The sequence below is a fragment of the Dromiciops gliroides genome, chromosome 2 (assembly GCF_019393635.1).
Source record: "Dromiciops gliroides isolate mDroGli1 chromosome 2, mDroGli1.pri, whole genome shotgun sequence".
NCBI classification, from domain to species: domain Eukaryota; kingdom Metazoa; phylum Chordata; class Mammalia; order Microbiotheria; family Microbiotheriidae; genus Dromiciops; species Dromiciops gliroides.
The window spans coordinates 519,059,125-519,086,075 of record NC_057862.1 but is presented as its reverse complement, the minus strand read 5'-3'; the positions used below and the strand labels follow the sequence as shown (position 1 = coordinate 519,086,075).

General features: G+C 36.1%; 1 protein-coding gene across 5 annotated transcripts in view; it reads left to right on the top strand.

The window, feature by feature from the left end:
• The window catches only part of ROCK2 (Rho associated coiled-coil containing protein kinase 2), a 168,189-nt gene that overhangs the window by 56,143 nt on the left and 85,095 nt on the right, over positions 1 to 26,951 (top strand). For all 5 annotated transcript variants that reach the window (XM_043989249.1, XM_043989246.1, XM_043989248.1 and 2 more), the window contains exons 2-3: positions 20,804 to 20,885; positions 22,644 to 22,744. In XM_043989249.1, coding sequence (XP_043845184.1) covers positions 20,804 to 20,885; positions 22,644 to 22,744 — 183 coding nt within the window. The remainder of the gene's footprint in view (positions 1 to 20,803; positions 20,886 to 22,643; positions 22,745 to 26,951) is intronic.

Genomic DNA, 26,951 nt, shown 5'->3' with positions numbered 1-26,951 from the left:
ATATTGACGTGACCTACCCATTGTAACGATTGGAATGACGCCACTTGCTGGAGACTTACTGTAGCAAAGCTCTGCCATGAGGAGAAGACCTCTGAAGGCAAGCCATGTGGTCAAGGTCCTTAGTGTCAGGAGTAATGCTTGCTCGTGGGTACTGTCTATCAAGCCTACCAGCCAGTCAACTCAGGGAGCCTCCCATTTCTGGGAGTAGGACACGAAGTAGGAAGTGGACGCTGGCGAAGAGGTTCTGTATCTTTTTGGTTCCTAACCTTGCCACGGTGGGTTGGATGATAGGGTCTCTTAGAAATAGTTAGATTTTTACCTTTCTCTCTGATCCTAATGCTCTTTATACTTAAATGTTTAAATATTCTTGCTAAAGCTTATAATTTATTGGTGACCACTCATTAGATTTTAGATAGTTTAGCTAAAATTTTATCCCCTTACACCATGAATAATTCGTATTTCTCCAATTGTTTATATCTGTCTTATTTGTGCAAAAAGTATTTTATATTCATGTTCATGTAGTTTCTGTGTGTGTCTTGGAAGGTAGACTCCCAGGTAAAATAACTGTCTGGAATTGCTCTATCTCTTTTTCCCCAGTTTCATTGACAAAACATATAACTGCTGATATTTTGTGTGGATTTATTTTATATTCTGCAACTTTACTAAAGTTGTTTTGATTCTCTGGGATTCTCTAAGTATTGCATCTGCAAAGTTTTGTTTTCTTGTTGCATATTATTATTCCTTCAATTTCTTTTTCTTGTCCTACTGTTATAGTAAGCACATCTATTACAAGGTGGGAATGGCTAAACAAGCTATGGTATGTGATTGTGATGGAATAGTACTGTGATATAAGAAATAATGAGCTAGCTGGTTGATTTAGAAAAACATGAAAAGATATGGACCTATGAATTAAGATGATTACCACCTTCAGAAAAAGAAGTGACAAATTGAAATATGCATAGTAAGGTCTTACATACATGTATATGTGTGCATGTGTATTTATAGATATATAGATATGTGTATATATATTCATATTTAATTATAACCTTTAGGGTGGGAGGGTAGAAAATAAAGTAATATAAACAATGCACAGCAGAGAACAAAAGGAAACCTAGAAGGAAGCACAAAAAAGATGGGTAGCTTTGGAAAAAATATATAGTATTTATTACATAGGTTTTCTTGAAATGGAAATTTATTGTTTTATAGTGAATCTTTTTGCTTAAGTTTTGCTGTATACATGGAAATTTTCTCATTTTGTATTTAAGTTTAAAATGAACAAAAAATGGGGGGCAGCTAGGTGGCGCAGTGGATAGAGCCCTGGATTCAGGAGGACCTAAGTTCAAATTCGGCCTCAGACACTTGACACTTGCTAGCTGTGTGACCCTGGGCAAGTCATTAAACCCTCATAGCCCCGCAAAAAAAAAAAATGAATAAAAAAATTTAAAAATAGAATAATAATGCAATGATAGACATCTTTGCTAGCATTGCATCATTTTGTCTCATTTTAAAAGAGAATAATATATTATCTTTCAAAATTCCTAAGTATTTTGTAGCAAGGATAGGCCAAACTAAATGGGTTGTGATCTGCAATGGTGGAGGTATTGTCCATATATGTGAAATTATAGATTGTATTAGATTGTGTTCTAAAATTATTTGATGATTTGGTGACTTTTATAAAATTATTCAATATTTGTCACATTCTTTTTGAGCATTTATATATTTTCATTATGCAACAATGTTGAATGAAAAAAAAATAAGCCTTTAGTGATAGACCTCTTCATAATAATCTTGCTTATAACAGGATACTATGGTTATTACACTTTCCATATAGTTAAAATAGGCATAATGATATCCCACTCTAATGTTGATATTAATCAGCCTTACACCTTGCTAAGATTCATATCAGTACTATAGTGGTGATATAGTGACCTGGGGAAGACCTGTGATTTCAGTATACTGCCTAGTAGTGTTTTTTGTAATCTATTGCTCTTAGGTAATTTTCTTTTTTTGAGGGACAATGAGGGTTAAGTGACTTGCCCAGGGTCACACAACTAGCAAGTGTCATGTGTCTGAGGCCGAATTTGAACTTGGATCCTCCTGAATCCAGGGCTGGTGCTTTATCCACTCTGCCACCTAGCTGCTCCTATTTTTAGGTAATTTTGATCCTCACTTCCCGGTTCATGACTTAGGCTGTGCTATCACAAATTCAGGATATTATGATCTATGTTAATTTTTTTTTTCCGAGGCAATGGGGGTTAAGTGACTTGCCCAGGATCACACAGCTAGTAAGTGGCAAGTGTCTGAGGCCGGATTTTAACTCAGGTACTCCTGAATCCAGGGCCGGTGCTTTATCCATTGTGCCACCTAGCTGTCCCCTGATCCATGTTATTTTTATCTTTCACTTTATGGTATTTTGAGTGATCCTGAAATAAATGTTTAAAAATAAAAATGACTTTAGGAAAACATTCATGTGCCCAACTTCCCCATTTACAAATGAAGAGGTCCAAGGAGACCAAATTACTCACTCATAAATTTCTGAAACTTTCATAACTAGTATTTACCAGAAGTGGGATTTTAATTTAGACGTTTTCAGTCTAGAGGTCAGCATGGTATAGTAGAGTTTTGGATTTGTAGTCTGGATAACTTAAGTTAAAATTCTACTTATTCTTAGTAGTGTGTGATGATGGGCAAGTCACTAAATATCTCTGATACTTGGAAACTCTGATTATTTTATCCTTCTTAAATACATTTGCCACTTCACAACCCCTCTGTGCTTTTCCAGAAATCCCTACTTTATATTGTCTTTGCCCCATCAATCCCTTACTTTATTGCCCTGTCACTGCTCATCTCTTTATAGATTCCAGTCCTTTATTATTGCAGTGTTCTGCCTTCTCCACTCCTGCTTTTGAGATGCTGAACTGGAGGAAGGCTCACTACTATGATGGCTAGGTCCACTTTTTTTTTTTTTTTTTTTGCGGGGCAATTGGGGTTAAGTGACTTGCCCAGGGTCACACAGCTAGTAAGTGTTAAGTGTCTGAGGCCGGATTTGAACTCAGGTACTCCTGAATCCAGGAGCTCTATCCACTGCGCCATCTAGCTGCCCCCTAGGTCCACTATTAATTTGTTATCCACTCTTCCCGGCATCCCTATACTATGCCATCAGTCCTCATCCTTTCTCACTCAAATCTGGAACTCTTCCTCTGTGTCCCTTAGCATTTATATATGAGCTTTTGCCTTATCTTGTGGGGTCCAGGTCTCCATGCTAACCCCCTTCTGTCTCCTTGCTTCTGACTCCATGTGAGTCTCCTAACCCTTTCTAGCACCCCTCTGTGGATTCTTTTTTTTTTTTTTTAAATGGTATGCAGCATGTCATGCTCTTTATTGAGATGCTCATGGTGGCTGCAACATACACCAAGGTACTTTTCTTATATAAAAATTGGGAGTGGCCATGACAGCCACTGGGACCTGACTTCAGAGCTTTTAGGCACAATGTAGCTTTATATATTTTATGGCCTATAGGGTTCGCTTTATTTATTTATTTCAAAGTCTTCTTTGCTTAGGAGGCAGCTAGGTGGTGCAGTGGATAAAGTTCAAGCCCTGGATTCAGGAGGATCTGAGTTCAAATCTGGCCTCAGACACTTGACATGTACTAGCTACGTGACTGTGGGCAAGTCACTTAACCCTCATTGCCCCACCAAAAAAAAAAAGTTAAAAAACAAACAAAAAATCATGCTCAAAGTCTTCTTTGCTCATAGGTAGATAAATCTGAGTAATATAGCACATATGATACAGTTCAGAATATAGGTGAGTCCAGCAACCAGTGTGTGGTGGAGAAAATGAAGCCTGCTCCCTAGAACCACAGTCCCAGTGGGAAGGCAATGATAAAGACATTTCTTTTATTCTTTTTTTTTTTTAATTTGTTTTTTGCAGGGCAATGAGGGTTAAGTGACTTGCCCAGGGTCACACAGCTAGTTAAGTGTTAAGTGTCTGAGGCTGGATTTGAACTCAGGTCCTCCTGTATCCAAGGCCAGTGCTTTATCCACTGCGCCACTTAGCTGCCCCCCATTTCTTTTGTTCTTGAAAGACACACAAGACTGTGCCTACTAAGGACTTTTAAACTGGAGTCACTCAGAGGTGCAGAATGAGCTCTTCCTTTCCCTGGAGGGTAGCAGGAGAGTGTGGGAGGAAAGGGTGTACAGGACAGGTCTCTAGCCCTCTCTCTCTAATCCCTGCCAGACAGAAGGAAATTTGCATTGTCTTCTGCCATTAGGATATATGCTCCTTGAAGGCAGTCCTGCCTTGCTTGCTTGTATTTATGTACTTAGCACAGTCTTAATAAATACATTGGTGGCCCAGTAGAGATAGATCCTTTTATATTTTACTGATCAACTCTGTACTTCAATTCTCAGCACTTGTTCCAAACCTTATTTATCTTCTCTTCTTACCAACTTAAATTATATATTATGTGATTATATCTTTACTTCCACCTTCCCTCTCGGAAAAAGACCTCATTTTGTAGTTCACAGGGGGGAAAAAAAAGCCATATTCTGTGGGTTACTTCTCTTACCTAATTCTGTACTTCGTATCACCTCATACTCTTCCCCCATCCTCTCTTCTGTCCTATTCGCAAATAATGAAATGGCTGCTCTGTTTGTCCTCTTGATTCCCTCCCATGTCTTCCAGGTGTTTTCCTCTTTGATCTACTAGCTATCACATATTTCTCCTACCATTTGTTGTTTGAGAAAACAGTCAAATGCTTTTACTTCCTTTTTTCTCTTTCTTCTAAACCCTTTGCCATTTGGCTTCTGGTCTCATCCTGCAAATGAAACTGCCTTATCTTCCATGTCCTTTCTGCGGCATTTATCACTATTGATCACCTTCTTCTTCTGGATATTCTCTCCTTTTTGGATTTTCATTGACAGTTCTCTGTCCTGATTAACCTTCTGTTGGTCTGAGTGGTCCTTCTCAGTTACTGTGTACAATGTTACTCTGGTTCTGCTCACTTTACTTTGCATCACTTCATGTAAGTCTTTCCAGGTGTTCCTGAAACCATCCTGCTTGTTATTTCTTGTAGAAAAATAATATTCCATCATAATTATATACCACAGCTTGTTTATCCATTCTATAGTTGATGGGCATCCTTTTTTTTTAATTTTTAATTTTTAATTTAATTTTTTTTAATGGGGCAATGGGGGTTAAGTGACTTGCCCAGGGTCACACAGCTAGTAAGTGTTAAGTATCTGAGGCCGGATTTGAACTCAGGTACTCCTGAATCCAGGGCTGGTGCTTTATCCACTGCGCCACCTAGCCGCCCCCAATGGGCATCCTTTTGATTCCAATTCTTGGCCACTGCAAAAAGAGCTGCTATAAATATTTTTGTACATGTGGGTCTTTCCCCCCTTTTTACGATCTCAATGGCATACAGACCTAGTAGTGCTATTGCTGACCAAAATATTCAGGGCATAGTTTGTTCTGGTTGTACAAAACCCAAAATGGATGATTATTCATAGGGGCAATGGTTGAACATTCTAACATATAGTAGATAAAAACAGAAAATAGAAGGGGTGTTCAGAGTTGAAAAGGACAGTACAGTGGGCTGGGTTGCAAAGCTCTTTTACTGAGATCCTAACTTTCCTATGAAAGCAATGGCACATCTTTTTAATAGAAATATTCTGCCCATGTTGGTATATTTCTGAGTCCTAGAATACCACTGCCTCTGAAGAATGGAATATGATTATCATACAGAGGAGCATATATGGTACAACATATAACTGATAAGAAACTGCAAAGAAAAACTGGATTAAGGGATGTCATTAAAGAATGTAAAATAGGGGGGGCGGCTAGGTGGCACAGTGGATAAAGCACTGGCCCTGGATTCAGGAGTACCTGAGTTCAAATCCAGCCCCAGACACTTGACAGTTACTAGCTGTGTGACCCTGAGCAAGTCACTTAACCCCCATTGCTCTGCCAAAAAAAAAAAAAAAAAGAATGTAGAATAGGAAGGGAAAAGTAAGGTTTGTTAGGTGACCAGCCAGAGTACTTCAATGATGTATTTGTGATATCATGAGAGATTGAAGAACATCTCTAGGATGTTGTATGGAGTCCCTCTGATAAACTTTTATTTATTTTTGTTGTTGTTGTTTTTTGTTTTTTTGTTTTTTGTGTGTGTGTGTGTGTGTGTTTTTTGCAGGGCAATGTGGGTTAAATGACTTGCCTAGGGCCACACGGCTAGTAAGTGTTAAGTGTCAGATCAAATTTGAACTCAGGTCCTCCTGAATTTAGGGCTGCTGCCTTATCCACTCTGCCACCTAGCTGCCCCCTCTGATAAACTTTTTTTACATCAGTTGTTTTTTTTTTTTAGTGAGGCAATTGGGGTTAAGTGACTTGCCCAGGGTCACACTGCTAGTAAGTGTCAAGTGTCTGAGGCTGAATTTGAACTCAGGTCCTCCTGACTCCAGGGCCAGTGCTCTATCCACTGCGCCACCTAGCTGCCCCACCCCTCTGATAAACTTTTAAAAGAACATAGCTAAGAGTCACAAAAGATGAACAGTTATAGATGTATTTGCATCAGTGAAGAGAATTCCTGAATTGTTGAGATCACAGATCCATTTAACTATAAAATATTCTGTTCAGTGAAATGTTGCCTAGTTGCATCCTTCTAAAAAAAATTAATAGCATCCTTCTGGGACTGAGGTCTTCAGGTTAGTTCTGTTTTGTGGATGAAAAAGATTTTCAATTTTTTTCTAAATCATTTTAGCATTAAAACTTTTAAAGTTTCGACCATCTTTTGTAGAAATTTTCTAAAATGTATTATATACTCCACTAATGTCTTAAACAGAAAACATAACTAGACTTATTTTTAATGACTTAGTGTCATCATTATGAACAATTCTTTTAGTACTGTTCTATATATAATACAGTGATGCCCCCAGTGATGCTATTGAGGTCTGTTAGGCTTTACACTAAATGACACTAGATTGCTTTTTTGAATTTTTAATTTTTTCTGTCACCTCATATTGGACTATCAGGTCTCGTTTCTATCAACTTAACTTTCAGAAACACCTTTCTACTGCCTTCTAATTTTCTGTTTTTATCTAATATAGGCTAGAGTGAATAACCAGATTTGTTAGAGTTGGATATGATGTATTAAAAGAAAGTAAGTGGGCAGAGTAAAGGTCTAAATGGCACATTTTTTAGTAAAGTGCATGAGGTTTGTGGGCAAGTGCCTGAATGTCTAGACATCTGTTTTGGATTGGGGGTGGGGGTGGAGAACATTTGTATTATTTTCTGATTGTTGGCTATGTTCTGAGTAGTTGGGATTTCCAGACCAGCTGTATTTTGGAAAAGGGGAAATCATACTGAAATAGGTTTCCTTAAAATGAGAGATACTTGGATATGGATGTAAGAAGAAGATGGATTTGCTATATTATTATACTTCAAAGAGAAGACAGCAACATATGAATTGGAGGAGGAAGGAAATAGTGAGATTTTTAGAATTTAAAATAGATTGAATTTCTGGCTGAGAAATGAGTCATCCATAAAAGTATTCCAAAGAAAAACATGCACAATGTAACTAATTTTGTACTTCACAGAGCTCCTTTGATTAAGTCAAATAATGAAATACTCTTTAACTGTGAAATTCTAGGGTAGAATAATGAAAGTTACTGGGAAATGAAATACTTCCTTATAATTTCTCTTTTTGAGAGGTTAAATTGAGTCTTATAAAATTCAGATGTTTATAATAGCACATAGATAAATTTATGAGTAGTTAGTAGACATCTTTACTTGGATTCACAAATAATATTTAATTAGTTGTCATAAAACTGTATCCATTTAGGTATCCATCATTACTGGCTTTATTATACAGACTGCAAGGTGAGGTACGGAATTTCCCCCAGGGCATAGATTCAGTTGGTGCTAAAGTAAAAGGGTAAGTCATCCCTCAGTAGCATGTATAGCTGTTTTAGGTGGGTTTATAGATCAATAAATTACATGTGAGTAGTTATTACATTTTATAAGTAATTTTTCTCTTTTTTATTTAACTCTAATCTCAAAATAATGAACATAAGGACTCATAATTAAAATAAACAACACTGAAAATCCTAGTACATACAGTACCAGTTTACAAATGAGACTAGAATTTAACCACACTTGAAGAAAAAATGGTTTTCTGTATTAAGGATTTTGTGGGTGGGAAACCATATGGGCAAACTTTATTTTTTCTTTAAAAAAAAAAAAATACGAAGCACTTTAACTCATCCAAGCAATAGACCAGAAACCCAGCATTGAATCCTAATTTTTGCCTTAAGTGCAAAGTGGATGTGTCCAAATTAATTTTTCTTTTTAGTGCTTCATTTCTCCTATCCGTAAAATGAATATATTGCAATAACTTTTGGCAAAGAGACTAAGAATAGTTACTTATGTATTCCCAAAGCTTCAGGAAGATGCTTCTGCTCATTATCATTGTTTAAAAACAATGAGTGCATATTGAAGGTTATTTTTTTCTTTATTTTTCGTTATTTTTTTCTGAAACATTGCTTATTTGGAAATTTGTTTTGCATGACTTCATATTTATAATGGGATTTGTATTTCTTGCCTTCTCAATGGGTAGGAGGAGAGAATTTGAACCTGAAAATAAAATAAAATTGAAAGAGAAAAAAAATCACATCTGTGCCTATTTGAGCAAGATGTTGCTATTCCATATTGGTGATTTGGGTAGAAGAATTCCACATTGACAAGGGCAGCCATTTATAAATTCTCTCCTTCCACTCACACAGAAAATCTAAGTCCTTAGGGATATCCACTTGCAGTTTTTATCTTTGTATTCCCAGTGCTTAGCAGGAACTGAATAAATGTTAGAATTGGAATTAGAATTTTCCAATCTTCACATACAGCTAGGTAGCACAGTGGATAGAGTGCTGTACAAGTTATATAGAGGACAACTAAGAAATAATTAGCAGCAGGAAGCCACTAGAATTAAGAGGGATTGGGAAAGGCTTCCAGTAGAAGATGGGATAAACTACCTAGGATTACAAAAGAAAGCAGGATCCCCTGGTGTAGGACCTGACATAATTTGTGATTTCCTGACTTAGCCTTTGAGAACCCAAGGTCAATTGCATGTTAGTGAAAAATAATATTAATTAGCTTACATTTCTAAACTTCTTTGAGTTTTAACTGAGTTCTTGTAACAGCCTAGGAAAGATAATACAAAGTATTTCTCTCATTTTATGAGAAAATTATACTCTCAGAGCTAAGTTTATGACTTTGCTCAAGCTTATAAGTGATAAAACCGCTTATTCTCATTCTAGCCCAGTGTATCTAGAATGCTTCCATATGATCTTTGCATTCAGAATTATATTAAAACATGCCATAATCATTCTTGTAAGATCTCTTAAATGTTTATATAGTTAGTTATGGTGTTGCTTTGAATTTAAAACAACTAATTTTCTCCATTTATTTGAACTTCTATACTTTTAACCACCGTTAACAATTAGTTTAATTGGAAACAGTTTTAATGGAGCACATTATACTTTTTCCTACAGAGTTCTGAGGCTGTCTGTAGCCTTTGATTTACAGTAGGACAATGTTACCTTCCATTTACATCTCAGAACTCCTTCTATAAATAAATGCTGACCTAATAAGTATCAGGTTCTTCATTAGAAGAATATTTATGGTATTGATTGCATCAGGAGTATGCCTTTAAAGCTGTTTTTATTCAGGTATTGTGTACCTAGAACGTCAGATAAGCAAGTCTGGGTGTTATCCTTATACTTAATTAAATAGAAAGTGGGCTAAGTGATTGTATAGTAAAGGAAATTAATCTGTATGATGCAAGGTATAACAGAATTTACGTGTAACAAACCCATTAAAAAACCCCACATTTTTCGGGGGCAACTAGGTAGTATAGTGGATAGAGCACTGGCCCTGGAGTCAGGAGGACCTGAGTTCAAATCCGGCCTCAGACACTTGACACTTACTACCTTTGCGACCCTGGGCAAGTCACTTAACCCTCATTGCCCCACAAAACAAACAAACCAAAACAAAACCAAAACAACAACAACAACAAAACCCACACATTTTTCTTAATGTTTTTCTTGGATGGCATTTCCTTTGGAAGAATTGAGAAAGGAAAATGTCATTGTTTAATTATTACATCATAATTTAAATCAACATCATAGAATTTAGAGGTGTAAAACAGTTACCATCTAGTCTAATTCCTTTATTTTATAGATGAGGAAACTCAGACCTATAAAGGGAAAAAGACTTGTCTAATGTCATAAAGTTAGACTATAACAGATCCTTGATTTGAATCCAGGGCCTCTGATGCCAAATCCAGTGCCTTTTCTGGTATTCCACATTACTTCCCAGAATAAATTGGCCATTTCTTCAAGTAAACAGTTATTGTAGGCCAAAATATCAATCATAATTTATAATCAAAAGAAGTTTAAAATGTTAAAGTAGGGCAAACAGGATGATCCCAGAAAAACCTGGAAAGACTAATGAACATCGATGTATAGTGAAGTGAGAGCTGGGAGGACATTGTGCGTAGTGACAGCAGTATTGTTCAGTGAGCAATTATGAATGACTTAACTACTCTCAGCAGTGCAATGATCCAAGACAATCCCAAGGAACTAATGAGGAAGCTTACTATTCACCCCCATAGAAAGAACTGATAAAAAGAACACTTGTGGATTGTACATATACAACCTGGTTGCGATCTTGTGGAGGGGGGGTGGGGAAGGGAGTGATGGAGGGAGAAATATTTGGAACTCTAAATCTTATGAAAATGAATGTTGAAAACTACCCTTACATGTAACTGGAAAATAAATGTTTGTTGCTGGGGGGAAAAAAAAGTTAAAGTAGGAAACATGAATTATTTGTGAGATAGAGCCACAACATGGGAATGTTCTTTATAATACCTCGGGTACTATGATAGCAACAAATATTTAGGGCTGACAAGGACTTTATCGGTTATCTAGTCCAACTCTTTTATGATTGAAGAAACTAGATTCAGAGAAGTTAAGTGACAGGTTCTTGGACTCTAAATCCAGTGCCCTTTCTTCGGTACTACTCTTAGAGACTTCTGAGTGATGCAGTGGATAAAGTGCTGGACTTGGAGTTAGGAGGAACAATTCAATATGGCCTCAGACACTGTGATCCTGGGCAAGTCACTTAACCTCTAAATTTCCTCATCTTTAAAATGGAGATAATAATACCACTTACCTCCCGGAGTTGTTTTGAGGATCAAATGAGATAATAATTATAAATCACTCATTAAGGTGTATAGTGTATAATGGTTGTTCATTCATTTGTTGTATTTGAATCTTCATGATTCCATTTGGGGTTTTCTTGGCAAAGATACTGGGGTGGTTTGCCATTTCCTTTTCCAGCTCATTTTACAGATGAGGAACTAAGGTAAAGAAGGGCTAAGTAACTTTTCTAGTAACTTACAACTAGTAAGTGTCTGAGGCCCAGTTTGAACTCAGGAAAATCAGTTTTCCTGACTTCAACCTGTTGACTCTATCCACTGCCTCACCTAACCGCTTTGGCACATACTAAATGCTAGCTATCATTACTGTTATCATTATTGTTGTCGTTATCTACCATAATACAGCAAAATCATCAGCAGCTAGGAATTTCCAGGCATCATAATAACAATTAGGAATGATTTCCTTGGAAAAGAATTCTAATTCTGAAACATTGTCAAAAAAGGTTCTTAATGTGGCTAATAAGGTATTATCCCATTTGAGATTATTGTTAGATTTTTATTTAACGCATAGGTGACAAATTTACGTTTTTTCTAAAATCCACTGGAAGAAAGAGGGTTTTCCAGGAAAAAAATATTACTATGCAGGTTTTTCCTAGTAGTTATTAATCTTAAAATATAAGGATTGCATAAACCCAACAGAAAATGAAATTTTCTTCAGTCATTTCTGGAATATTAAAATATTTAGTTATGTGATAGTTTTCCTAAATGTTGTTTTCCTACTTATATGTTAATCTGTGCTTCATTATTTACATATATGAATGAAACTAAGGTTAATAGTTAATTATGTAAAAATAGTTTCATTTCTTTCTGAGATATTTAATTCAGTTGGAATTTTTAGTGGGTGGACTATAGTCTACAGAACAATTTATATTTGCACTGTAAAATAGATGTGAGTTCAGTATATCAGTAAGCGTGTGTTAAATATATACTTAGCTAAGTGCTGAGCATACAGAGAAAGGCAAAAATATGGAATGTAATTTCATAGGGAAGGCTTTGGCATCTGGAGGGACTGGGAAAGACCTTCTACAGATGGTGGGATTTGAGTTGAATCTTTTTTTAAAAAAAAATAAACATTTTTATTTAAAGTAAAAAAAGAAAGGTGGGAAGCAGCAGTATAGAACTAGAAACAATGGGTCCAAATTTTGGAGAGCAGATCATCTGTTGTAAAGAAGATTTGAGTTGAATCTTGAAGAAGGTAGGAAGGAAAATCATTCCAGGCATGAATAATGGCCAAATGTAGAGATTCAATAGATGAAATGTCATGAATGAAGAACAAGTAGACTAGTGTTCTTGGATCATGTAGAAAGGAGTAAAGGCTAAGAAAACTAGAAAGGTACATGGGGTCCAATTGTGAGGGACTTTAAATGACAAACTGAATATTTTATATCTGATTCTGAAGGAAAGAGTGAACTACTGGTGTTTATTGAGTATGAAGTTGACATGATCAGTATTGCACTGCATTATAGGAAAATGATAAGAGAATTCAAGCAGGGAGTCTGTTAGAAGGCTATTGTAATAGGCCAAGTAAGTGATACAGTAGTATGGGTAGTGGATAGGTGTGACTGGAGAAAATGGGACGTACACATAATGTGAAGGAATGGCAGTGTTGACAATAAGTCATATATGTGGGATGAGTGTGAATGAGGAGACAAGGATGACTCTGAAGCAGTGAGTTCTTCAGGACCAGGAGCATGGCAGTGCCCTTAACACTATTAGGGAAGTTTGGAAGAAGAGAGATTTTAAGGGGAAAGTTCAGTTTTGAACATAGTGAATTTAAGATATCCAATTTGACATGTTCAAAAGAACACTGTATAGTTGATCAGTTATACCCCATCTATATTTATACTCTGTTTAAAGAAATTTTATAGTGATGAATAGGAATGTCAGATAAAGTAAATGGGATTGTTAATTCAATTGAACAAATATTTAACAGCCAATTATGTACATGGTCCTGTGTTTTTGGGTGGGGATGAAAGTATGAAGAGGACCATAAGGATGAAAAACTATAATCCCCATTCTTAAGGAGCTTGGAGTCTATTGGAAAGAATGGGGAAAGCATATAGACTGATAAATATAAGTATAATATTAGGGGCAGTTAGGTGGTACAGTGCATAGAGCACTGGCCTTGGAGTCAGGAGTACCTGAGTTCAAATCTGGCCTCAGATACTTGACACTTACTAGCTGTGTGACCCTGGGCAAGTCACTTAACCCCAATTGCCTCAAAAAAAAATGCCAAAAGTATAATATTAGGTAAAATGTGATGAGCAAAGGAAAAATTCACATAAAGGTCTTGGAAGGGTTATAGAAGGCTTTATAAAGAAGGTAGTAAGTACCTTGAAGGATTTTAACAGGAATTCTTAACCTGTTAAGTCTGTGAACTTGAATGGGGGAAAAATTGCATTTTTATTTCAATATAATTGATTTCCTTTGTAATCCTATGTACTTTATGTTATGAATTTAAAAACAATTCTTAGAAGGGATCCATAGTCTTCACCAGACTTCCAAAAGGGATCCATGACACTAAGATTAACAGGTAGCTCCCTCTTGTGAGTGCTCTCTCTCTCTGTATACACACACACATACATATACCTATACCTATACATACATCTATATATACATATCTACACATACATATATGTATGGGGGTTGGTCTGTGCCTGTTACCTATGAAGTATTATGTTAGGCTTGAAGTAGAAATATATACTCAAGGAGATCATGGATACACATATAATTGTTATTTTTCTCTTCCCCCCCCCCCCCCAATCTTTTTTTTTTTTTTTGGTTGGGCAATTAGGGTTAAGTGACTTGCCCAGGGTCACACAGCTGTTAGTAAATGTCAAATGTCTGAGTTCACATTTGAACTCAGGTTCTCCTGAATCCAGGTCTGGTGCTTTATCCACTGCACCACCTAGCTGCCCCCATTCCAAATTTTTCTCCCTTCCTCCCATCCCTCCCCCCTTCCCAAGACAGAAAGCAATCTGATATAGGTTATGTTTTCTCCACATTAGTCATGCTGTGAAAGAAGAATCAGAATAAAAGGGAAAAACCTAAAAAAAAACCCCCAAAACCAAACAACAACAACAAAAGAAATCGTACGATTCAATCTGCATTCAAACTCCATAGTTCTTTATTTCTGGATGTGGAGAAAATTTTCCATCATGAGTCTTTGGAATTGTCTGTCACAGTTGATCATTGCACAATGTTGCTGTTACTCTGTACAATTTTCTCCTGGTTCTGCTCACTTTACTCAGCATCAGTCCACTTCAGTCTTTCTAGGTTTTTCTGAAATCCACTTGCTCATCATTTCTTATAGCACAAAGTATTCCGTTACATTCATACACCACAACTTGTTCAGCCATTCCCCAATTGATGGGCATCCCCTCAATTTCCAATTCTTTGCCACCACAAAGAGAGCTGCTATATTTTTGTACATGTGGGTCCTTTCCCCTTTTTTATGATCTCTTTGGCATAAGACCTACTAGTGGTATTGCTGGGTCAAAGGGTATGAACAGTCCCATAGCCCCTTGGGCATAGTTCCAAATTCTCTCCAGAATGATTGGATCAGTTCACAACTTCACCAACAGATACCCATATAATTGTAAGACACAGGTGAAAATAGCTAGTGAGAGTTCTGTAGTAGGAAAGAATATTTCCCATTTGGAGTGAGAGCAAGTGATAAGCAAAAGCTTCATAGTATTATTTCACATGGATTTTGAAAGATAAAATTTCAAAAGATTGAGGTGAGAAGGGTGGAGGAAAGGTCTACTATAAAGGTCGACTGCCAAAGTATAAAGGCACTTGATGGGCAGATTGAGTATTTAGTAGGCAACAGGAGCCATTCAAGGGTTTTGTGTATTAGAATGAAATGACCATATCTTTATGTAAGGAAAGGATTCCTCTGGTGAAAAGGAAGACTTGAGTGTTTTGTTACTAGAGGCAGTGAAACCATTTAGGAAGGCTCTTTCCAGTAGTCTTTGTGAGAGATAATAAACTAGTGGTGAATTAAGATTGAAAAAGAAGAAATAAATAGGTTAGTAAAATTGATAGTTTCAGCAACTGATTGATTATAGAAGAGAAAAAAAGATAGGTTTCATTTAGAAGAAAGAAAATTAGCCACAGTTGTAAGAAAAAGAATACACTTGAACAGATTATTTTGGGGGCATATTTAAATATAGTATAGAACACTTGAGTGTGTTTGGGGATGGACATACTTTTGTTTTTTTTGTTTTTGTTTTTGTTTTTTTTCTTAAGTGAGGCAATTGGGGTTAAGTGACTTGCCCAGGGTCACACAGCTAGTAAGTGTCAAGTGTCTGAGGCTGGATTTGAACTCAGGTCCTCCTGACTCCAGGGCCGGTGCTCTATCCACTGCACCACCTAGCTGCCCCGTGTTTTGTTTTTAATGAAGTTAAACTTTGAATCATGCTTTAATGCCTCATTGTGCTGGAGGCCTTTCTCTATGGGTAGCAGATTTTGGGAGATAGTTGTGTGTGGGGGGGTTGTTTGTTTTTTTGGTGAAATGTGAAGTTTATTACATCTTTAAACTATATCTTTATACCCTCCTCTTCTATATCCCAGAGCTGACCTAGGTAACCAACATTGTTGCACTTCCCTCTGTGTAGCTTATTTTTCTTCTTCAAAGTCAGTTGGCTTCTTCCTCTTTGACTTCTCAAACTCCTGGGTTCCCCAGGTATAGAGGAAGTAAAAGCCTATAAATGGGGGGGGGGTGGAGAGCAACCTGCAGAATGGAGTCCTATGTCCTACTTAACATATTTGGGATGCCCTTCATGAAGTAGCTGGGGAAGTCTTTCTGCTTGAACGGGGACAGGCTGTAGGAAATGATGCGCCTCACCCGGATTGGGTTTCCGAAATCTCAGCCCATCTTTGCTATGCCTTCCTGCATCCTCCAAAAGCTGTGGCTTCTTCCTCTGGACCCTTATATTTCCAGGGCAAGAAGCATATTGAGATAGTTGTGTTTTATGGTTTACTTTATTATATAACACCACTGGAAAAATTCTAGTGTTTGAAAAAAGATGGGATTTTCTATCAGGAAGAGGCTTGAGTTTGTTTAAAGTGTCACACAGTTTCCCAAATACCACCTAGTATTCTTATTCTCTTTTCTTCTACTGTTCAGTTCTAGGCCCAGCTAGTCATCCATGTACAGTTTAATGAGTACTAATTGACTAACCTATGTGAATTACTCATACAAATTTTATATCATATGTGTAGTAGGCATTCCTCTATACTTAAATTTTTCCTGGGTGACTTGTTTAGTTGATCTTTGTCTTTTTAGAATTAATGAATCCCATTGAGCATTCACTGTAGTATTTTGGAGATTAATACAATCCTCACAGTATCATTCATAACAAGCAGTGGTTTATTATCTTTTTAGTGGAAGTCTAGTGAAGACTATGGATCCCTCCTAAGAATTATGTTTTTAAATTCATAACATAAAATATATAGGAATACAAAGGAAATCAATTTAATTTATTTGTTTGTTTGTTTATATTTTTTAAGTAGTCATTCACATTTGCTCATTGAACAATACTGCTGTCACTATGCACAATGTCTTCCCAGCTCTGCTCACTTCACTATATATCGATGTTCATTAGTCTTTCCAGGTTTTTCTGAGATCTTCCTGTTTGTCATTTCCTGTAGCACAAGACCATTCCACCACAATCATATAGCCCAGCTTCTTCCATCATTCTTCAATTGATGGACATTCCCTTGATTCTCAATTCTTAGCCTCCACCAAGAGTTGCTATAAATATTTTTTGTACATTTCCCCCCCTTTTCTCTTTTTCATTATTTCTCTTGTTAACTGTTTCCCTTCCATCCTATTCCCTTCCCCATGATATTTATTCTATTTTCCATCTTCTTTCATCCTATCACTCTTCAAAAGGGATTTGCTTCTGTCTGTCCCCTCCCCCACTCTGCCCTTCCTTCTTTTGCCCCTCTCTCTTTATCCCCTTCCCCTCCTATTTTCCTGCAGGGTTATAGAGATTACTCCACCCAATTGAGTGTGTACATTATTCCCTCCATGAGCCAATTCTAATGAGATTGAGGTCTTTGAGCCAATTCTGATGAGTGTTAGACTCTTTTACTGCCCAGATTAAATAGATTACTCCACCCAGTTGGGTATATGTGTTAGTCCCTCCTTCAGGCAACTCTGATGAGTTTAAGGCCTTTTAGCCTTTTCTGATGAGTGTAAAATTCATTTACTGCCCTGCTCCTCTCCCATCTCTTCCCTCACTCCATAAGCTTTTTCCTGTTTCTTTCATGTAGGATTTCACCTCTGCTCTTCTCCCTCCCCCAGTACATTCCCCTCACCCCTCAACTTAACCCTAAGGATGTCATCATGGGGCAGCTAGGTGACACAGTGGACAAAGCACCACCCCTGGACCCAGGGGGATCCCAGCCAAAACTCTTTCAGAGGAAAAAATAGGACTTTAATGAAAAGGAGGACTTTCAGGTATTCGTGATGAAAAGACCTGAACTGAATGGCAAATTTGACTTTCAAATACAAGACCCTTGAGAACTATAAAAAATTGAAGTTGGGGGACATACCTGGGGTCATACAGTGGTGACTGTCTTGAATCAATTATATTTAAAGAATCTTTTCTGTTTGGTTTCTGCAAGGTACCCTCTGTGATAGTGGTGAACTCCTTTGTTGATGATTTTCCTGTTTTATTGTTTACTTGATATCTATTATAATAAGACTGTTAAATAAAGTTATCACTGTGGTTGAATCTTTCAGGGAATCTTGAATCAGTCCGTCAAGAAAGATTTATTAAGCACTGATATAATTTCTTTCTTTCTTTTTTTGGTGAGGCAATTGGGGTTAAGTGACTTGCCCAGGGTCACACAGCTAGTAAGTTGTCAAGTGTCTGCGGTCAAATTTGAACTCAGGTCCTCCTGAATCCAGGGCTCTATCCACTGCACCACCTAGCTGCCCCCTGATGATATCATTTCAAGGAGCTTATTCTATGTGAGAAACAATGTTGTTTTTTTGGTTTTTTTTGACTGGGCAGTGAGGGTTAAGTGACTTGCCCAAGGTCACACAGCTACTAAGTGTTGAGTGTCTGAGGCTGGATTTGAACTCAGGTCCTCTTGAATCCAGGGTCGGTGCTTTATCCACTGTGCTACTTACCTGCCCCTGAGAAACAATGTTTACATATATAAGTAGATACTACATTTATAGATATTTATATATGTGTATACATCTAAATACATATATACAATAGTCACATTTAAAATATTCATATGTGGCAGCTAGGTATATATATATATATATATATATATATATATATATACACATATACACATACACACACACACATAATAACATCGAACATATTTCTGCATTAGTCATGATATGGTTCATTCAGCATCTATACTCCACAGTTCTTCTCCCCCCCCCCCCATTTGGAGATCCTCTTCTATCATGAGTTCCCTGGAACTCTTCTGTACCATTGCATTGGTGAGAAGAATCTAGTCCATCACAGTAGATCCACACACAATGTTGATGATACTGTGTACAATGTTCTTCTGGTTCTGCTTATCTCACTCATCATCAGCCCATGCAAAACCTCATTTATTACAGCACTTTCATTGCTTTTCAAACACTTTTAGTCTATAGATCATGTAGTGAGGGAAAGACTTCTGTAGTCTTGAGCCCACCTCTGCTTATTTTCCATTTAAGGGTGGGGCAAAACTCAACATGATTGAGATAATTGTGGTGCTTTTGACTTAAGCACAACCCAGGAGAAAGAGAAAAGCTTTGGAAGATATTGTTAAAGATGCTTTTGTCATCAAGTTGGTATCAGATTCATCACCATCAATGCCTTGGATGCCCCAGATTTGGTATAGCCTGACAACAAGGCCCAGAAAGTAACACTTTTTCAGTGATACATGGAAACAAAAGTCTACTATGATTTTAGCTTATGCAGGAAAATTACTTGGCTGGAGAAGAGATCTAAAAATTGATACCTATAAATATATGACAGAATATTTTTTAAAAATATAAATTATTTTTGCATGAAACAATGTATTAAAGTTATATTGTATCTTCCCATTTATCTGATCTTTGGTTTTGGTGGAGGAAGTTTGATTTACCTGGGTCTCCTTAAAAGGGAGAAAAATCACAGCTCTGGGTGAAAAATAGTAATGTCAAAATGTTTCTTTGTTCACCCAGTTTCCCAAATAGCACCTGGTGAGCATATCTCTCACCCCCCCACAACCCCTCCCGGCAGTGAGGATTAAGTGACTTTCCCAGGGTCACACAGCTAGTAAGTTGTCAAGTGTCTGAGGTCAGATTTGAACTCAGGTCCTCCTGAATCCAGGGCCTGTGCTTTATCCACTGAGCCACCTAGCTGCCCCCAAGACACAATGCCACTTCCATTCCTTCTTCATGATACTTCTCCCCATTATACTCTCTGCTCCTCTCCCCCCCACCCAGCTTTAAGAAGAGTAGTGAAATTAACATTCATAGATATATTGTCCTATGCTTTTAATCATTTTTCACCCTGACAAATACCACTCTTTTCACCATTTCCCTATTAGAATGTAATTTCTTTGAAGATAAGGACTGTCTGGTTTCCTTGTATTTGTGTTCCCAGTACTTAAAACTTAATAGATGGTACTAATTTTTGGCACTTAATATTCATTCCCTTTATTTGGGCCTGTCATTTTATCAATGTAAAGAACTATCAAATGCAGAGCAGTCTGGCATCTTCTCTACAATTTATGGTCTTAGAAAATTGGGTGGGACAGAGAGGTTATATGATAAGCCCACATCTAGTATGTGTCAGAGGTGGGATTGAAACCTATCTACCACACCATGGTGCATTTCATATAGCAATAACCTGCCTTTTAAAATGAAGTTTGGATATAATATAACAGTTTTGTCAAACTATTAATCTTATTAATAATGAATTTTAGCTGTCTACTAATCTCAATGATCTTGCTGTTTAGATATATAAGACTCCTGTGATTAATATTCTGTTATGGAGGTGAACTTATTTATTTTTTTTAAAGCTATGGTGAGACAGCTAGGTGGTGCAGTGGATAGAGCACCGGCCCTGGATTCAGGAGGACCTGAGTTCGAATCCGGCCTCAGGCACTTAACACTTAGTAGCTGTGTGACCCTGGGAAAGTCACTTAACCCCAATTGCCTCAAACCCCCCCCCCCCAAAAAAAAAAAAAGCTATGACAGTAGCTCACTAACTATGGTAATCCTGGTGAGTGAGCTTAAAGAAATACCCAGAAAGGTCCAAGTAATAAACATACTAAACTTAGAAAGCTGCATCACCAGAAAATTCCATCATCTAGGTTTTTTCGTTGAAGCAACCCTTAATTAAGTCTTATAGATGGGAATGTGATTTTGTGTTTGTAGAGTTCATATACACATGAATAAAATCACAAGTCATTTAAAGTATTACATTAAAAATCTATATAAAACCAAGTAAAGTTTAAAGATTGAAACCAAATATTTTTAGAAGTTTGAGAATTTTAAACACCATTTTTTCCCCTTAACAGGATGGTATGACTTCCTTATTCCTTGATCTGGATTATCCTGCTCTGCGGAAAAACAAGAATATAGAAAATTTCTTAATTAGATGTAAGTTGCATTAAACTTATTTTTTAAATACATATTTTCAACAAATAGCCACATCTATGTCTGTTTCAAAGGAGTCACAAAACAGCTTCAGATTGTAATGGTATTAAAATTTTAGCTAGGCTTTTATTAGAACTATGAATCCTTTAATTTTAGGGCAAAATAATGCAAAATTATATTTCTTATTGGAGTACCTAGATGTTTAACAAATATTGACAGGATGGAGAATAATTACTTTTCAGTTAATTAGATCATAGATTCAGAACTGAAAAGGACTTTAGAAGTTTTCTAATACAACCTCCATTTTACAGATGAGGAAACTTGTATCTAAAGAGGGAAATCACTTACATAAGTTTATATACATGTCATTAAGAGTTACTAAAAGAACTCTGGAGAAAAAGTTGTTTTTATTTTTTGACCACTGTAATATTTTTTCATAATGTTAAACAGAATTTTTGCTGGGCTACTGTGGATTCATTAGTTATATAATCATTCCTTTGAAATATTAATAAAAAGGGATATTATAACATCTTTTGCCATGTAAATGATATGTTTTTTACATATTTAATGATATTGATAATAGCTTGCAGGGATATAAATATATCAAAGGGTGTTAAGAATGGAGGGTTTTGAGTTTTTTCAAAGTCAACATGACAGGTACACAGTAAACATTCACTTGTAATAAATGGCTTTTAAACATAAAATATAAGTACTATTGATTAATATTCTGGTTAGTCAGATAAGCAGGGAGATAGAATTACTATATAGGCTATTTAGTTACTCATTTGCAAAGAATTATAATTCCAATATATGTAATAAACTTAGTAAAACTAGAGATAGAGAGTACACCTCTTATTTTACTGATTTAGAGACCTCTCAGATGAGTAAACACACTCTATCAGTGCAGGCCAACACCTCCCTTGCAAGGTCTATTCTTAGGGAGTTGCCTAGAGTACAGACAGGTTAAGTGACTTGTCCAGTGTCACACAACCAGTATGTGTCTTATTGTCTCAGAGAGGAGCTTGCAATTATACCAATATTCTTTTTGTGTGCATTAAGCACTCTAGGATCTTATAGTATATGCTTTAGAGTCATCATTATGTCAACTATCATTCTCTTAGTCAAACTAAAATGGGACTGTGATAGAACATTCAGATTGATAAAACACTCGATAAAATATCTCTTACTGTAACTTAATTGCAAAATTTTTTTGCAGTTTTGAAGACACTAGTCTGAAATAAAGATGAAACTGAAATAATTAATTTCTTATATAAAATATTTTTGTCTGTTGAATAATGGATTTAAGTTATGTGCTTACTATCTGATAAGCATTGTTAAGTGCTTAGGATACAAACAGAAAATTGAGACAGTCTGCTTTCAAGTAGCTCGTATTCTAAATGGGGGGGGTGGGAATACAAATATGTAAAGGAGGTTTTATGATCTTGTTAAATTCATAGCAGAACAAAAGTCCAGGTAATACTCAGGTTCTAACAGGGAAATTATAGAATAGGTGGCAAGTCTCTGAGGATTTGGGGGAGTAGTGTCAGGTCACATATCTGGGACCAAGAACATTATGGTCCCATGGATAAGAGCACTTTAATGTTAGAATGACTTAATACATTAATAGTGAGTTTTCAAAGCCTGATCCAAACAGGTTTAGTTGAAAGCTAAATTGATTTTATTGGAATATATTTTTTGACAACTATGATTACTGATTATGGAATTTGTTTTTATGAATACCTATTTTTTAATTCCTTGTAGATGAGAAAACTGTGACAAAAATTAGATGCCTACAGATGAAGGCAGAAGATTTTGATGTTATTAAAGTAATTGGAAGAGGTGCTTTTGGTGAAGTTCAGTTGGTAAGAATTTAGTCTGCTTTTTATCATTTGGGGGTGGTGGTGAGATATTTGTACTAGCTGTAATATATGCCATGAATATTAAAAAGTTAAAAGAAAAGCAGGTCATAGACTTTTTCTAAGTTTTGAATAGGTGTGAATTTTTAACCAGAAAAAAATATAGAAGGAATAGAAGCAACTGTAAGACATAAAATGGAAAATTTTTATTATATAAATTGAAAAATCACAAATAAGAGAAATGAAAATCAAAATAAGGAAGGTAGGAAGGAAACAAGCATTTATTTAGACCTTCTATGTGCCAGACATTGTGCTAAGCATTTTACAAATATCTCAGTTGATCTTCAAAACAACCCTGTGAGAAGTAGGTGTTATATTATCCTCATGTCACTGGTGAGGAGACTGAGGAAGACAGAAGTTAAAATGATTTGCCTAGGGGTCACACAGTAAAATGACTGAGACTGGATTTGAACTTTGTCCATTTTTCCACCTTAACCCTGAGGTTTCACTTCAGCAAAAATGACAAAAAGATGCCAGTGGTTAACATTGGACCAGTTGTGGAGAGATAGGCACATTAATGTACTGTTTCCATTCTGGAAAGGAATTGGAAGTTAGGCAAAGCAAGTTACTAAAGTGTTCATACTTTAGACCCATAGATTCTATTGCTAGGCATATATCTCAAGGAGGTCAGTCACAAAAATAAAGGTCCATGTAAACCAAAATATTTATAGTAGTACTTTGGTTGTATCAATGAACTGGAAACAAAGTAGATTTCTTCTTAATTTGGGAATGACTAAACAAAAAATGGTACATGAATGTAATATAATTATTGTGCTATATGAAATGACTAATAAATATAGCATATCATGTGAAGACTTACATGAACTGATCCAAAATTGAGTAATAAGGAGAATGAAAAAACAACACACTACTTGAATACAATAATGTAAATGAAAAGAAAAATAACAAAAATATAGAAAATGAATGCTGCAAAATTATTATAACTGAGTTTGGCCTCAATGAAGAAATATGAGATGGCACTTTACCTTGCTTTTTTTCTTGACTGGATGTAGGACACTGTAGATAATATTCAACTCTTTATATATGTTGGTTAGTTTTGCAAAACTTTTTCCTTCTCCCTCCCCCCCCCCTTTTTTTTTTTTGGTAAGGGATAAATGTGAAGGGAGTGGTTGGAGAGTTATAAAGTGGGAGATGTGATGTAAAAACACAGGAAGTTAATAAAAATTTATTTTAAAAACACATTAATATCCAAGGAACCATAATTCAGTAGAAAAGGTACTGATTTGGAGATAGAAGACCTAGGTTCATATTTTAGCTTTCTTATATTTAGGTTGCTTAACCTCTCCAAGCCTCAGTTTGCTTATCTGTAAAATAAATTAGGCTGGGTGACCTCTAAAGTCCCTTCTAATTTTAAGTTTATGATTTGATGAACTTGAAATTTTTTGTAACATTCATCTCCCACCTCCTCTTTCCTCACCCACTCCTATCACATCAACATTTGGAGATTACAAGATGGATTAGTGAATATGTTCTGGCTTTATCACCATAATTAGAGAAAATCTATTGAGACTGGTTTTAAGAAGTAAAAAAAAAAATTCTTTAACTGAAATTTACTTTTTCATGTGTGAGTAGAGAGAGGTAAATGCTTGAAGTATCTTAAAGTAATTTTCCAAATATAAATTATAATAAGATAATACAATCAAAGAAGAAAGCTAGTGACTTTTTGATAGTTTATTTTGTTTTAAATGTTGCTTATATACTGTTTAAAAAATAGCATAATATGATAGAAATAGCATGAAATTGGGAATCAGGATACCTCATAATGGATGCATACCTTGCTATTACTCAGGTGTGCGACCATAGGCAAGTCATTTTTCAATAAGAATTTTAGAGTAGGTAAGGCCTCATATCCTTAGTGGCTCTAACTTCTGTGAGTTCCTTTGTGTATAAGTGATAACTCCTGAAATGATAGTTTCACTTTTAATAATTTTAATAATAATAACAGCAACAACAACAACTCTTATTTTTAGATCCTCTTTCCCACAACAGTTTTGCTAAATACGTTTATTTTATAGTCGGCAAAACTGAGGCTCATTATGCTCATAGCTACCTATAGCTCATAGTCAGCATTTGAACCCAGGTTTTATGACTCATGATTTTAAGTCTAGCAGCATGGTACAGTGGTATAAGTAGTATTCTATATTTGAATCGTACTTCTAACACTTACTATATATGTGATCATGGGCAAATCACTTAACCTCACTGCACCTCACTTTCTACATCTGTAATATGAGGGTAGTAATATCTGTAGTGCCTGTTTAAAGAATCATTTTGAGGCTCAAATAAGACAACAGAGCTAAAGCATTTTATAAAATAAATACATTATAAATGTCTACCATTATTCTACTATACCCTGTTATCTTATCTTCAAAATATTTAACCTTGGTTCATGTAATTTCCTTTAGAGAAAGTTGTGTTGCTCTTCACTTAGCAGATGAGCTCACATTTTATATTACCAGTGATTACAAAACATTCCATAAGTAGGATTGAATTTTAATCTACTTTTTGTTTGGAAACAAAACACTAATCATTTATTCAAGAAATTTTAGATCATTGCTACTACTTTTACTTATTCTCCCTGATTGATCAGGCTAGGTGAGTTTGAATACTACTTGGTTCTCACTGCCACTTCCAGGTTCTCTCTCTGCCAACATATCTTTCCTCCTTTGAAGTTTACTTGAATTATGTACCATCAATTCAAAATTCTAGTCACTGTTGTCCAACCACCTCCAAATTATTCCATTTCTTTCTTCAATGAGTTCAGTGCCTGGTGCAGTCTTTCTCACCTTCCCCTCAACTCCTTTCAAACTGAACTTCAACATATTGATAACCTCTCAAACACCCTAACTTAACAATTGAGTATCATTGTTTACACCTAGGTGTAATCCTCAACTCCTGACTCTAAACATTGCCCTTTCCCCTATCTAATCTGTTGCTAAACTCTGTCACATCTGTGTGTGTGTGTGTGTGTGTGTGTGCGTGTGTGTGTGTGTGTGTGTGTGTACGTACACATACATACACTACTTCTTCCTTCTGACATAGTCACCTCTGTGGTGCAGTTCCTCATCAACTTGCATATGGATTATTGAAATAGCCTGCTTGTTGATCTCCCTGCCACACGTCTCTCTTTTCTCCTGTCCATCCTTTGTTCACCTTTCAAATTAATCTTTAAAGAGCGCATTTAACCATTTCATCTACCTTCTCTCCACTAACTCCCCCCTCCCCAAAATTGACCTCTGTATTCTAGTTGCTCTCTATCAGCTCCAGAATCAATACAAAATCTTCTCTTTGGCCAAGTCTTTCACAGCCTGGCTCCCTTCTACTTTTCCAGTCTTATACCTTATTTATTCCCTCTTTCCCCCACATACTTTGTGATTCAGTGGCACTGTACTCCTTGGTATTCCTCCCACAAGATAATCCATCTTCCAACTCTGGGTGTTTTCATTGACTCTTCCTCATGCCAGGTATACTTATTCTTACTTTTCATCTCCACTTCCTGGCTTTCTTCAAGTTGTAGCTAACATCTCATCTGCTATGAGAAGCTTTTCCTGATTCCCTCTAGTGCTTTCCCTATATTGAGTACTTCCAATTTATCCATAATTTTTTTTTTTAAAGTGAGGCAGTTGGTTAAGTGACTTGCCCAGGTCACACAGCTAGTAAGTGTTAAGTGTCTGAGGCCGAATTTGAACTCAGGTACTCCTGACTCCAGGGCCAGTGCTCTATTCACTGTGCCATCTAGCTGCCCCTCTCCATTAGATTTTTGAGGTGCTCAAGGACAGAGACTGTCTTTGTCTTTCTTTGTATTTCTAATGTATAGCACAATGCCTGACACACAGTAGTTGCTTAATAAATGCTGATTTATTGACTGACTGAACAAAAACTATGCATTTCAAAACCATGTAGGGCTCATATATTTTATTTAATATTTCCTTTAGACAAGAGAAAACAAAGCATAAATAATTTCTTGATTTACCAAGATTTTTAATCTGGTAAAGAAAATGTTCTTTGTAATTGTTTCAACCATGATAATTGGCTTTACATAGTAGTAAACATAATTTTTTTTCATGATTTATTTTTATATCAGATATTCACTTATTTTTTTTTTACTTTTTAAATTATTTAGTATTTTATT